This window comes from Alosa sapidissima, chromosome 11 (genome assembly GCF_018492685.1).
Source record: "Alosa sapidissima isolate fAloSap1 chromosome 11, fAloSap1.pri, whole genome shotgun sequence".
Classification (NCBI taxonomy): Eukaryota; Metazoa; Chordata; class Actinopteri; order Clupeiformes; family Clupeidae; genus Alosa; species Alosa sapidissima.
Genome location: NC_055967.1, coordinates 11425743 through 11439481, shown reverse-complemented (window position 1 = coordinate 11439481; position 13739 = coordinate 11425743). Strand labels below are relative to the sequence as shown.

Below are 13739 nucleotides of genomic sequence, written 5' to 3'. Positions count from 1 at the left end.
ATTGCTATGACTGAAGGTTGTGCACAACTTACCAGTATAAATCTGCCCTGAGTGCTGACAGTAGGGCAAGCTCCAATGGCCCCAATCTGCTCCTGAGAATCCTAGAGAGATGTGTGTGGGATTGTAAGGCTGGTGAATACCTGCTATATTGTGGGTGGTGGTTCAAGGGATGTTTTCAACATTTTTGCTTTTAATGCAATGTGAGTCAGACAATAGGACATCTCACTCTTACAGCACATGTAAACAAACAAAACACTACTGGACTGTCATTTGTAAAACACATTTACAGTGTGGACCTGTGACAGTAAAGACCAAAACACAGTTCAGACTGCAATAATAACAATAATGAACACATGATACAGTGTCTGTTTTATTGACATAATTTCTCTTTATATTTAAGTACAAATTCAAAATATCCTCTGCAACTGAATGTTCAATATAAAATACTAAATACTAACAGTCAGGGACTGCAGATGAAAATCACTTGTATGACTAGTTCTGGTACATTTACATGGCTTACCCTTACAAAAATTACATTTAAGACAAATTAGATTTGCAGCAAACTTGTGAGTGATTTGTGGGAAACATGAGTTCACTAGAAAATATTGCCAGAAGTTTGCAATGTTGGCCGCTAGAGGCAAACTTCTGGCACAGTACTGGCAACAATGACAACACTAGTGGCAAATGTGTTCACCAGTGATTTGCCATCACACTTAGCCAATACTGAACTTCTGGTGTAAAACCTAATTTGCATATGACATTGCTGCAAATTTGCTGCAACATTGCCAAAACCTAACCACATCTGTTTGACAGAAACCTAATTTGCATGTGAAAATATGACTTTTTTTTTATGACTGTTCGCCAGAAACCTGAAATTTCTGTTCGAGCTTGTTCATCGATGTACACTGTCCCTTCAAAATAAATAAACATAAACTGTATGTAAAAGAGGTGGGAGGGGGGTTTGTATTGATTGTCGTCATGTTGGCCACACTCAGTCTGGGTAGGGGGGGTTGGAAGACGCTCGGGTGGGGTTGAGTAGGGAGGGAGGGTTGAGTAGCAACTGCCTGAAGCAGCTGGTAAAGGCCTCTTGGGGTTAAGCTGAGGTATGAGGCTCCCCTGGATGGGATGTTGGTGTTGGTTAGCCGCGGCCGTTAGCGTCCAGCTCACACTATAGCCGTCTGGCTCCGGCGCATCCCTCGCAGTAGCTCGTCGCGGCTTAACAAGTACTGAAAGCAAGAGGGGGGGAGAGGACCATGGGTGGGCTGGGGTTAGCTGCAAGCAATGAGGCCACTGTGAGTGCACACTCACACACACACACACACACACACACACACACACAAACACACACACATACAAACACACACACACACACACACAAATGCAGAGTGACTAAAGAACCTGTCCTCTGCTGCTGAGTCAGGTTTTGGGTCAGTCAGTTGTCATATTAGAAAAACACATCAGACACAAATCACACAAACACATCAAGGGGTGGTCATCCCCTTTGTGAAGGTGCCAAGGCATACACTAGTAACTTTGTTTGCAAGGTTTTTGCATTTTTGAAGTAGGTAGCTTGGTTGTTTTAGACCAAAATTCCAGAATACTGCTACAAGGTGGATTATTCTCCCCCTGACCAGGATTACTTGAAATGCACAGGACCTCCAGAGAAATAAAAAGGATAATTCATCATACACACAGGAAGTGTTACCTGATTAGTTAATTGTAGTTCATTAGTACAGATTGCAATGTGCATCAAAGTCCATATATCCGTATGTGCAGTGATATGCATTGAATAGACGATACTCACTGTCAGGTTGTTTATTCCCTCTGACAGAGCTTCTATCTGCATAATGGTTCCCTGGGTCACCAGCGCCTGCAACGTGAGGTCACTGGTCAAAGACAGTAGCCATGATAGGTGCATCGAGCACTTCATCCATGCAATGATACAGGGCATTAACACTGTCCACATCCGATGGATGCTATGCAACTTGTTAGGAAAGGCATTAGGGCAGCAAACAGATGCATAAATGCAACACAACAAAGTTTAGTATACCTGAGATGAGCCACGCGTCTCAAGGTGCATGGTGGGAAATTCCTACCCCAGCATGCACTTCTTCATCTCACAAAAATATGGGGGTTTGAGGATGAGCGGGAGCATTCATGAGAGCACAGATTAGTGAATGACGGTGATTAGTAATGCAGAGGACCCCTCTGGTTGTCACTGGATGAGATATCAAGTGTGCTTCATTAGGTGACCTCAAATATGGACGTGAATAAGGACATGGTGGAATGTCAGTTCTAGTCTCCTTTCTTGGACACACATGGACATGCCTGGCTGGCAAAAACAATCATTGCACGTCTGCATGTAGAAGAAAACACCATTGTACAGAGAATCACATTTTTTATTATCAGTAAAAACTCATTTTACTTTGGGATAACACCGTTGACATTTACAAGACAACCAAGTGCTTACTGCACTAACATCTATACCTATAAAAATAGGGTATACAGCATTATCTTGTATGAAAATATTTGGGTGCAATTTTCTTTTCAAATGCACACAGTTGCAAAAAATCAATGCTAAAAGTCTGCATTGCCTATATTTAGACACCCACATAAATATTAAATATCCCTATATATATGCAAATATTGCACAAATATTTATTACACAAGTGTGTCTCAAAAATGTTAGAAAGAAAAACCGTGTATATACTGTTAGCTGAATTTCAGATATACTTGAAAAATAAATGATACATTGTGTTAACTAGCGGCATACTCCTTATGCCTTATGAAGACGAGATATACCCTTGGCCACTCCAAGGATCCAAAGTTACAGTAGTCGGATGTGGGCTTCAGGGCATGACCAAGCGTCTCCACGGACGTCCATGAGAAACGCTCCGAGCGCAGTGCAGTTCATACCCATGAGTGGATGGAGGGAAGAGAGGTGTCGGAGTGATGGGTGTTATGCGATGGCACTGAAGGGACTGAATGGGGTCGTGTGGACTGGGGACGGAGGGGTGTGGGAGCGGGGGGGTGAGGGATGTTATTGGCTGCAAGCTCAGTGGTTTGATGATGCGGGGGTAGCGCAGCGCGGCGGCGGAGGCCTCGGCATCAGCTCTTTGACCCCACCTGCTCCCCCCGCCTCTCGGGGTCCCTGTCGAGGATGGGGCTGAGGCCCCGGAAGCCACTGTAGGGCCGGTGGGCGCCGTTGACCAGGGCCGGGGCCGGCACTTGGGCCGCCTCCAGGGGGCAGATGTAGTCCGCCGCCTCGTCTGCCTTCCGCCTCCGCAGATGGCTGAAGTTGGAGAAAGGCAGCTTCCTCGGCTGAGAAGAGAGCAATGGAGTAGGACTGAGGTAAAAATGGAGTGGGATTTCCCTGCACAGATTAGCAACACACACACACACACACACACACACACACACACACACACACACACACACACACACACAGATCTCTTTGCCCTTCCTCTATCAGAACAGTTTCATCGGCCTGTGGCTCAGTGGCTTGTTTTGAATATGTGCAGTAAGCCTGTGTGTGCTGAGGGTAAGCTATGCTATCACAGTGTGTGTGTGTGTGTGTGTGTGTGTAGGTGTGTGTGTGTATGTGTGTGTGTGTGTGTGTGTGTGTGTGCTTAGTGCTTCGCGCAGCACATTTTCTTTCCTCCTCCTCCTCCTCTGCTGCCTTTGAGGAAAGCCAGAATCACTGAGTGAGTATACCTAGCTGCAGCATGGCTAAGCAGGCTCCGAACACAAAAGTGTACTGGGAGGAGCACCCTGGGTTAATGCTCCGGCAGGTCTGAGATGTCAGGCAGGGAGGGATTAAAGCTTTTTCCCTCTCGAACAGAGAGAAAAGGAAAGAGGAGGCAGAGAGAGAGAGAGGGAGAGACAGAGACAGAGAAAGAGAGAGAGAAAGATAGATAGAGAGAGAGAGAGAGAGAGGAGAGAGAGAAACAGGAGAAAATGCAATGAAGGTAATTGAGAGCAAAAAATAGTGGAGGAGAGACACAATAAATGAGACTAAGACTTCTTTTGTGTCTCGTCTCATACATATCCACACACTAGCCACCCCACACCTTAACGGCCGCTGCTGCCCCAGTGATTAAAACCTCTTACCATAGCATACCATAGTAAACCTCATACCATAATAAAGCTATAAACAACGCCTCTTACCCGCACTTTGGCAGTGGTGGTGAGCGGGGTGTAGCTGGGCGACTCCATGAACTCCCTCTTCTCCTGCTGGGCCCGCCCTCCCACCAGCGAGCCGAAGTTGGTGGCCAGGTGCCGGCGCAGGAGCGTCTTCTGGGGCGGGATGTTCAGGAGCATGGCCAACGTGTCCGAGTTGAAGCGCGGTTCCAGGATCTGACAAAGCACACATGGACCACCAAGTCAAGCCAACTTGCAGCACAGAGCTCATTATATGTCACCATCAAGGTCAGGTCATTCTATCACAGGATAGTTTGTGACAAGTGAACAATTACTGTATATTTTCAGACCTCAAAACACTCGTCATACCTGCTTTGATGTAACTACTATGACACAAATCACGCATCTCCCATATTGATAATGATTATTTCCTTAGCTGAATATCTTATGTAACAATCAATCAACTAATTAGTCTAATCATTGTTTACGGTCTCAACAGTGGAAACTACATGATATGTGCAACTATGTGGTTTCTTGACCATATGACCATATTCGTGTGAAATGTCTTGTGCAGTATTGTGCAGTATTCTTGTAGCAATGGACACTGCTATAATATGTAGCATAACTGTGGTTAAGTATCCTGGTGGTCAGGGTCATTGCTGTAGTATGCAGCGTGACTGCACAATGTTTTTTAATACTTCAAAATAACATTTGATAAATGAACCTTACATTTTTCAGTAGCCATAGGTGTGTAGATTTGAACAAAATCTGGTTTGGTTCTTATCGGGTCTTTTACTGCCTGAAATATCCGATTTTGTTTACCGCGCTCGGAGGTTAGTGCTGGCCTGATGGGTCGTCTACTTCCACCCTTTCAACAGCACATTTAGACTGAGAATCAACAGCACGGTTAGACTGAGAATTCTCGTCGCTACCTCAAAATCGGATTTGTACACGCAGCCTTACAAGACTGTTTATAGCTCTTAGAGTCACGGTAAAATGTCATTTTTGGTACATAGCTAATTTAGATACACTTATGGTGTGGGTGCTTGCATTTATTTAGGAATCCATCGTCTTGGTTTGTATAGAAATAAATAGTAAGTGACACATACACGTAAGAAGGCGAAAACACGGGACTGGTGGTAATAGGGGGCGATCCGATAGTATTGTTATGGTAAGAGGCTGTTGCTATGGCGTGCTGCGTGAGAGTGGTACTCACTATGAGGCCCCCGTGGACTCCACTGCCCCTCAGGTTGGGCGCATACTCAGCCAGGTCCACTGAGCGCAGCCACTCCATTACACGGTGGTTGGACCACTGCACCACTTCAGAGGGTGAGATGTTATGCTGCCCAACACATACACACAAACACAGAGTTAGACACACACACACACACACACACACACACACACACACACACACACACACACACACACACACACACACACACACACACATTTCACACAGTCTGGCGGGTCTCTCACCTCATCCCCAGGCCTGCGCTTCAGGCAGTTGGAGTTGAACTTGTTGACGTGGAGCACATGGATGGCACACTTGATGCTGAGGTGATGGAGCTGACTTGTAACTTTCAAGAACAGCAGATCATTCTGGAATAAATCACACACACACACACACACACACACACACACACACACACACACACACACACACACACACACACAGACAGACATTAAAAGAAGAAAGACACATCCAGAAACACACACACAATGCACGCTATCATTTGACACAATCAGCAATTCAATAACAAAACAATGTGATTCAAATGTTTTCATACCACTGTCAAATACTGCAGCATTTGGCCATCTACCCTCGCGTCATTGAACTGGTCCTTGTACTGAGGTAATCCAATATCATCCAGCCATCCTGTTGGTAGCCACAACATTAGTAATATCCCTTTAAGAAACAGTGCTTTATCTGCATGGAAAATGCATCTCTTGAATATTCATTTGTTTCAATGACAAAACTCTAGTCACTGGCTGTAAGCTGAAAGAGAGAGATATGGCGCTTCATGTCAAGATGAGGTACAAGACTTACGTGTGACCCAGATGTGATCCAGCTCGGCAGACTTCTCGGTGAGTTTGCTACTGAAGGAGCGCAGGGCCAACTGCAACTTCTTCCTGTGCAGAGGATGCTTAATCCCCATCTCCTGTGGCAGGGACGACATTAATGCTCTTAACAGGAGTGTATTAGGCGCTCCGCACAATCCCCTAAGAACAAAGTAGTACTCCCACGGGTTTTACACGCGGCACTGCTGCACATCACTGGCACTTCAAGAGAGGAAGGGAGAAAGAGAGGGATGGAGGGAGAGAGTGGGAAAGAAAAAAAGAAGGACAAAAAAAGAGAAGGTAGGAGAGAGAGAGATGAAGGGAGAGAGTGGTTAAGAAAGGAAAAAGGAGAAAAAAGAGGAGGAGGGAAAGAAAGTGAAGTAAAGAGAATTCAAGAGAGATGTTTCAATGTGAACAAAGGCTTAACGAATGAGGTTGACTGTTGATCTGAATCAGCAGCCGACAGGTGCAGCTAATCTGCCATTAGCGGAGTGGGCAGGAGCCCTGCTGAGAGGGGACGCTGAGGGACGCTGGGTGGACAGGTAGAACTGCCTCTAATCAGTGAGAAGGCGGAGATGATTGAGAGTCCGAGGAAAAGGAGAGGTGGAAAATGAAGCATGAGAGGTGGAACCAGGAGAATGGAGGGCCTGTAAGATAAGTGTGTGTGTGTGTGTGTGAGATCGGGGGAGGGGTGGGTGGTAGATGATGTCTGAAAGGCTGTGCCAGATGCTGTCTTAAAATAAAATCTAATAAATATCAGGTGGTCGTGTTTTGAAGTCGCTGTTGCTGTTATTCCGTGGCCCCCCCCCCCATCTGTCTCCCTGTCTGTCTCAGTCCATCTCCCAGAGGAAATACTGTACCTTCTCGATGTCCTGTGTGCTGGCGGACAGGAGCGTCTGCCCACTGCTGATCCACTGGCGGGTCTGGATGGCGTACTGCCCGAGACCGGAGTCCTCCAGCCAGCTGCACACCTGCTCCGGGCTCCACTTGGAGAATGGCGTGTTCGTGTCGCTGCGCGAGAGAGACACAAGCTGGCCTGAGTACATCAGCGGTCACCATGAAACTTCTAATACTGCCGTACAGTACAGGATGGACTGCTGACTCGGGTGTCCAGTTTAAAGTGTACTGACTGCTCATTTCATTAGGCTGCAGAGAGCACATATTTTTACATTCTCAACAGGCTTAATGAGCGTGTTGGATGTCTTGTAAGAACTCTGGTATTCCAATAACTCTTATCTGCTTGGAGAATTTTTCACTGGTATTTTTTGCCCACTAACCCAGCGGGTGCTTACCGTGCCGCCTGTCCTGCGTTGGCCAGTCGCGGACCAGCCGTGGCTCTCATGCCTCCTCTGCGGAACTCGGCCGACTCGGGCTCGCCCGCGGGCAGGCTTCCCGACTGCGACCTGCGGATCCTGTGGAAGAGGTGAGGGGTGAGCACTGGGAGGGCTGCTTTCTCCTTCTAAAGAACTACAGGTCTACAAGGATCCCAGCCACTGGGCCCTTCCTCCATCAGAGCAGTAGTTATTAAAAGACACAGTTTTTATATAACATTTGAGCTGATTAAAACTTGCACATTTGCTTGAATAAAGCACCACAAAGGTGCGAGCTCAAGGCATGACATGCTACCCTAAGACACATTAATTCAGGGGAAGTTACTGCAGAGCTGCACTTTAAATCCATAGCTCTGCTTCGAGGTTTAAGAACGTTTGAAGCTGCCCAGAAATTAGAGCAGGGTTTTAACAGTTCACAACATTAGCATGGGCGACATATTAAGCTTTCTTCACAGGTATGACATAACTGACTTCTGACTTATAAATGCTACTGTGGTATAGCTTGGCGGGACAGACAAGAAAGCGGACCAACAAGCTGGCTGTCGGCTGGCCATATATGGGACACTTACTTCCCCCACAGCTTCTTGATGCCCCTCTGTGTTTTCCTGTGTTCTGGGGAGACAGGCGACTGCTGGCCCGAGTCCCTTCCAGATGACAGGGGGGAGAGGTCAGACAGCGTTGAGTCATCCGCCCTCTCTGTCTTTCCTGAGACAGGCCAGGCCACAGGCAGGGGAATCAACAACAGCAACAGAAAAAAGAAACATGACGTGAGTTAGTCTGTAGTCTGGAAGAAAAGGTTGGTTGGTTGCCTTTATTTGGTCTGACGTGAAGAGCCCACACAAAATACGCACCGGCTCCGAAAAGATCAAGCCTTCCCCTTGAGCCTGAATCAAATGTTAGCAAGGAAAAGGAAAAAGTAAAAAAGGAAGTAAAACACAGGAAATAAAGATTATTAGCAAGTCATGAGACAAAGGCATGAGAAAGTCAGAATTCGATTCAATTACCAACCAAGGCCAAACAAATCAGATAAGAGGTTAAACTACAAGCCAATTCGAAGGGGATCTGGGGGGAAACTCCGGCTCTGATCTCCATTTTGATATACAGCTGTTAAGATCCAGCTCCAGCTGGGACTACCCATGTGGACACAATTCTGCAGCCTCACATGACACCAGTTTAGGAATTCAAAGCACTCGTGCTCAAACAAATTTGTGTCTAATTTGGGCTTAGGGGCCGCGCTGGAGATAGGAGGGTGTAAAGTATTAGCGATGTGCAGGAGACAAGCTTAATCTCAGCCTCCTCTGGGCTTCACGGCTTTTAAACCTCCAGCTCCACTTTTTACTCAGGAGAACGAGGGAAGAAAAAACATGAGGGAAGAAGAATGGAAAGAATGAAGGAAAAAAGAAAGAAAAAAAGTATGGAAAAAGAAGAGAGTGAGAAAGAGAGAGAGAGAGAAAGAGTGAAAGAAAGAGAGAGAAGGAGAGCATCTTCAATCCCTGACGACAAACAGAGGATGCTGAGGGTGTTTGCCCTTTTTTTTTTATATCCCCCCCTGTGAGAGTACGATACCTAAAGCTGGAGCGCTCGCACTCCGGCAGCGGTCTTCACCCCCCGAGCGCAAGCAGGCGGAGGAGAGATGAGCCAGAGCACAGGCGGCACAGCCACCGCCGCAGAGACAGTAGAGCAGACCACAGCAGAGGTGCAGGCAGAGGCAGCAGTGTCAGCAGCAGCAGTGTCAGCCATAGCGAGAGGAGGGTTAGTGTAGAGGTTAGCCAGGACAAACGGTTAGCGCATGCAACCAGCCCGACAGTCAAGGATAGAGAGTGTGTGATGCTGTGTGACAGCATTGATTTAGAAGTGTGTAATTACTGTACAATACTGGCATGCTAAAAGCATTAGAAATATATGTACAAACATTCTGTGTTGCAGGCTGTAGTTTAATTCGGGTGGTTAAAGAGGGTCAGCAGCAGACTGGGCACTCACTGAGGTTGAACTGGCTGTCCTCACTCTCGTCCGGGGACAGCTGCAGAGGTGAAGAGTACTTCTCTCTCTCTCCATTCTGTTCTGCATTCCGTCTGGACAGCTTGCCCGGCAGAGTCCGGTATTTGTTATTATCTGCATGCTGGTTCTGCGTGTGGGAAAAACACAAGATATTGACATGTACAAACCAGAGAAGAAAATGTTTTAGTTAAGTAAGCTATGTAAGCTAAGCTAAGTTTTAGCTACTTTCACATGCAGTGTGTTATTTATAAACCTTGTTGGGTATAGATATAGATTATACATTTGGTTACACATGGTGAGTATTGCAACATGCATTTTTACATTAAAAAACTTTCAGACCATTTAGATTGTATTGGGTCTTAGTTTTTTAATACTACTGGATAGGACAGAGGCTGTGATGCCAGCAATGCAGCACCAGCAATGGTGATGTCACCATTGGTTAAGGACCAGGGGTTAGGCGGGAAAAAATACCTGCAGAACAGGTTCTATTGGCTGCCCCACAACATGCTTGCGGAAGCAAAAGAAAGCACATGAAAGAAAGAGAGCACATACACTAAGTTAGACTAATCAGAGGGACATTCATTACAAGCACACATCTCACATAGTTTCTAAAAACAGGAGCCTTTCACCGACCAAGAGTTAGGCAGGTTAATTCTATGGCATGTTTCTGAGATAACGCAAGGTAAATTGAAAGAAGTTTCTTAAGGTCCTCTATGACAGCACCTTAGCCACCAAGAGTAAAAGCCCCAGGCAAGTTTAGACGTGCCTCCCGGAAATAAAACGATTGTGTGTGTCTCTGGTGAACACTAAAATGCCAAAGAAGCCCAAATGGCAAACCCAGCTAAATGTTTCCAACCTTGTGTACAGATCCGCTCTGCAGCTCTTCCAGACTGGAGGACAGGAGCCGTGGCCTGGAGAAAACAAAACACAGTGCTGGTCATGCCAAAACTGATCCAGAAACACTACTGTGCTTGGAGTGCGTGTCTTTTCCCTGAGTTAGCAGCGGCAGCAGGCTAGAGCTGTGTATACGGGGTGGCCCCTACCTAGCAGCTGCGACATCAGTGAAATGCGATGTGACAGGCTTAGCTCAACAGGAAGCGTTGCTCGGGGGGATGTTGTTGTGTAAGGAGGGGACATTGGATTGACAGGGTCATCTCCATTTCCTTAGGTGGGTGCTTCATTAAATGCACCACTCAACCACTCTGCACTTAAAAAAAAAAAAACTAGACCAACGTGTGAAGTGAAGCACCACGTACCGATCGACTTGCCACTGTCCGTTGTGGTAGCTAATGCTGCTAGGTGATATTGTGGATTCCATGGCCATCTGGAAGCTACGGCAGCTGTGGAAAATAAAAGAAATGTGTAAGAAAAGTACAAATAGCACCCCTCCCCCCCAATATAAACTAAGATACAGTACCGTAATTTCCCCAACTGTTAGCAGCGGGTTATACATTGATTTTGCTAAATTTCTTCAGGTATGAGGTTAATACACGGGCAGTTAATATGGTATTAATATGGTTTTGTTTATTTTAACTTGCATAAAACACTGTCCTGCGGCTTATACACAATGCGGCTAATACACAGGAAATCACTGTACATACTGTAGGCCTATATTAGTTGGTTTTATTAATTACACATTAATGCATAATGTATTATGTAATTTATTAATACACACTTTATATGTACATTAATACATATATATACATTAAATGTGCAATATGACCATCAACTCTGAATGTCACTTAACAACCGTAAGATGACATCAGCAAAATATGCAGTGGTATCTTAATTCCAGAGCTGTACATTAAATGTGGGATGTTGCGTCAAAGCATGGTCAACATATATAGTGCAAACCTTGCACAGGGGTTAGGTCAATACATCTTTTTGCACGTATGCTTACTGTAGATTCTCAGACTCTCTGTGGACCCCACCTATACCCATGCTGCCCTCAATACCCAGGGCCCTCCAGGATATGTAGTTCCTAACTTCCCAGTCTATGCACATTTGGAGCTAGACATTTGGAACAGATGACATTTCTGCTTGGCCTTATTTACCTGGAGTCCATGTCCTTCTGGAGGCACATGGGAGAGACCAGCAGGGGAGACGAGCCTCTGGAGGACATCTGTGCAGAGAGAGAGAGAGAGAGAGACAGAAAGGGAGAGAGAGAGAGAAGGAGAGAGGGAGAGAGAGAAAGGGAGAGAGACAAAGAGAAGAGAGAGGGAGTGAGAAAGAGAGAGAGGGAGAGAGATAGGGAGAGAGGGAGAGGGAGAGGGAGAGAGAGAGAGAGAGAGAGAGGGAGAGGGAGAGAGAGAGCAAGTGAGGCAGAAAGCCACCTGAGACTCCTGCCATGTGTTCCCTTTCTCCTCCTCACAACAAACAGCAGAAGGGATTTGGGCTTTGTCGCTCTTATTCCTAATTTGCCCACAGGTAAAACAAACAAAGTATATCACATGACTACCTTCATCACCCACATACGCCTCGAATACACATACAATATGGGCACACAGATCTTCAAGTATAACAGCATTAATACGTTCTTCCTCACAGAATTTGTGTAAATTCCCACAGAAGTATAAAAGAACACATTGCAAGTAATTATATTAATAAACACTAAAGCCTAGTCCTGGACTAAAAGAAAACTTCAATCTCCATTGAAAAAAGTGCCATGTGTCTTTAATGACCCTAGTGGTCAGTGCAGGCTATGTGGTGATCAGAGAGGAGCAGCCCTGTGGTGGCGTCGGGCGGCTCTAACACTGAGAGGGCCCGACAGCGGGCGGGGGGCAACAACGCAGCCCTGTCGGCCTCACCTCCGATCTCATGATGTCCGAGTGAGCTTTGTGCGTCAGGGCCCTCATCTTCAGACTCCCACTCAGCTCCTCCTCGCTGCTCCCACACAGCAGCTTGTCATTGGACACTGAGAGCAAGAGAAGAAGATGAGAGGGGGGGAAGAGAAATGGCAGCGTTAGCACTGGCTATTCACGACCCTCATCAAGACAGGACTGTGTGTCATGAATGCAGAACACGCACTTCAGGGTCGGGGCACTTCAAAGGACTCGCTGGTGGCCAAAGAGAAATCTCTTACACACACACACACAATCACCCACCCACCCACCCACCCACCCACACACACACACACACACAGACACACACACAACACACACACACACACACACACACACACACACACACACACACACACACACACACACACACACACACACACACACACACACACACACAGGCCTGTTTATGCCCTGGCTGTTGTGTATTTCTGCTGGTGGGTCATTCATGCACCCTCACGCTGGCTGAGACTTTAGTATTTACATGATAAAACCACTGAATGCATGGCCCTTGAGTTCTGCATTAGGAATCATCAAGTGGTAGCATGTCTTAATCCACTAGACCACTGATAACTGAGATCCTCTATACTAACCCATTTAATTGAATATAGTTTAAACTCAAGTAAATCTTTTTTTATTCCTTAATGCTGGTGGAAAGAGTTGAACTTAAATTCTCTGCTTCATCTGTCTGCCCTGAGCTTTGAACAGTCTGCCAGTCTGCCAGTCAATAGGGAAACACTATGAGCGTGTAACAGCAGTTAAAGACATAGAAAGACAGGACGGGGATGTCTACCTTGTGAGAGGGCCATCACATCCTTCATCTTGCGGTACTGACCCAAGAGAGTGGTGAGCTCGTCAATATGGCGGTCCTGAGGAGGATAGTGAGATGTTGAGACAACGCTTAGTAACATCATGATGTGACATCACATCAGTCTTCCAGTAGTTAATTTCCTTAAATACTTGAATAAAATAAACCTTCTAACCTTCTCGTCATTGGCAGCTAACAGGGATTCCATTCCTATTTTCAGACGCTGGAGCTCTTGATCTGCAGGCGAAAGGTAAAAAAGTGTCAGGGGTCGCTTATCACAGGCTCAGTCCCTGCCTCAGTCATTGCAAGCGCCTCATGCTTAATCACCCCTAAGCACACTATGTGGATACTGTTTTAGACTTGATTTAGATTTAGTGTTATATAGTATAATTTGTATTTTAGTATATTCTTTATCTTCTACTGTCCTTATTGCTTAGTTGTGTTTTTTATATTATATATTTTTATTACTTTTTCTGCTGTTAGTGAATGTTGTGTGTGATGTCTGTATGCTACTGATACCTTGAATTTCCCCTTGGGGATCAATAAAGTATCTATTTATTT

The 13739-nt window shown here is 45.9% G+C and overlaps 1 protein-coding gene across 15 annotated transcripts in view; it reads right to left on the bottom strand.

The window, feature by feature from the left end:
* Positions 1–13739, bottom strand: part of ppfibp2b (PPFIA binding protein 2b) — a 50196-nt gene that overhangs the window by 1414 nt on the left and 35043 nt on the right. For 6 of the 15 annotated variants that reach the window (XM_042109668.1, XM_042109677.1, XM_042109669.1 and 3 more), the window contains 19 exons: positions 13354–13415; positions 13164–13239; positions 12338–12444; positions 11585–11652; positions 10787–10870; positions 10387–10441; positions 10002–10037; positions 9513–9657; positions 8384–8416; positions 8102–8237; positions 7494–7613; positions 7062–7212; positions 6191–6302; positions 5931–6019; positions 5620–5742; positions 5357–5482; positions 4168–4356; positions 3127–3321; positions 358–1870 (listed from right to left, as the gene is read on the bottom strand). In XM_042109668.1, coding sequence (XP_041965602.1) covers positions 1637–1870; positions 3127–3321; positions 4168–4356; positions 5357–5482; positions 5620–5742; positions 5931–6019; positions 6191–6302; positions 7062–7212; positions 7494–7613; positions 8102–8237; positions 8384–8416; positions 9513–9657; positions 10002–10037; positions 10387–10441; positions 10787–10870; positions 11585–11652; positions 12338–12444; positions 13164–13239; positions 13354–13415 — 2141 coding nt within the window. In that variant the 3' untranslated portion in view covers positions 358–1636. Of the gene's footprint in view, positions 1–32; positions 102–357; positions 1871–2382; positions 3322–4167; positions 4357–5356; positions 5483–5619; positions 5743–5930; positions 6020–6190; positions 6303–7061; positions 7213–7493; positions 7614–8101; positions 8238–8383; positions 8417–9512; positions 9658–10001; positions 10038–10386; positions 10442–10786; positions 10871–11584; positions 11653–12337; positions 12445–13163; positions 13240–13353; positions 13416–13739 lie in introns of those variants that run through there. The other 9 variants (XM_042109673.1, XM_042109672.1, XM_042109682.1 and 6 more) reach the window with 7 other exon arrangements.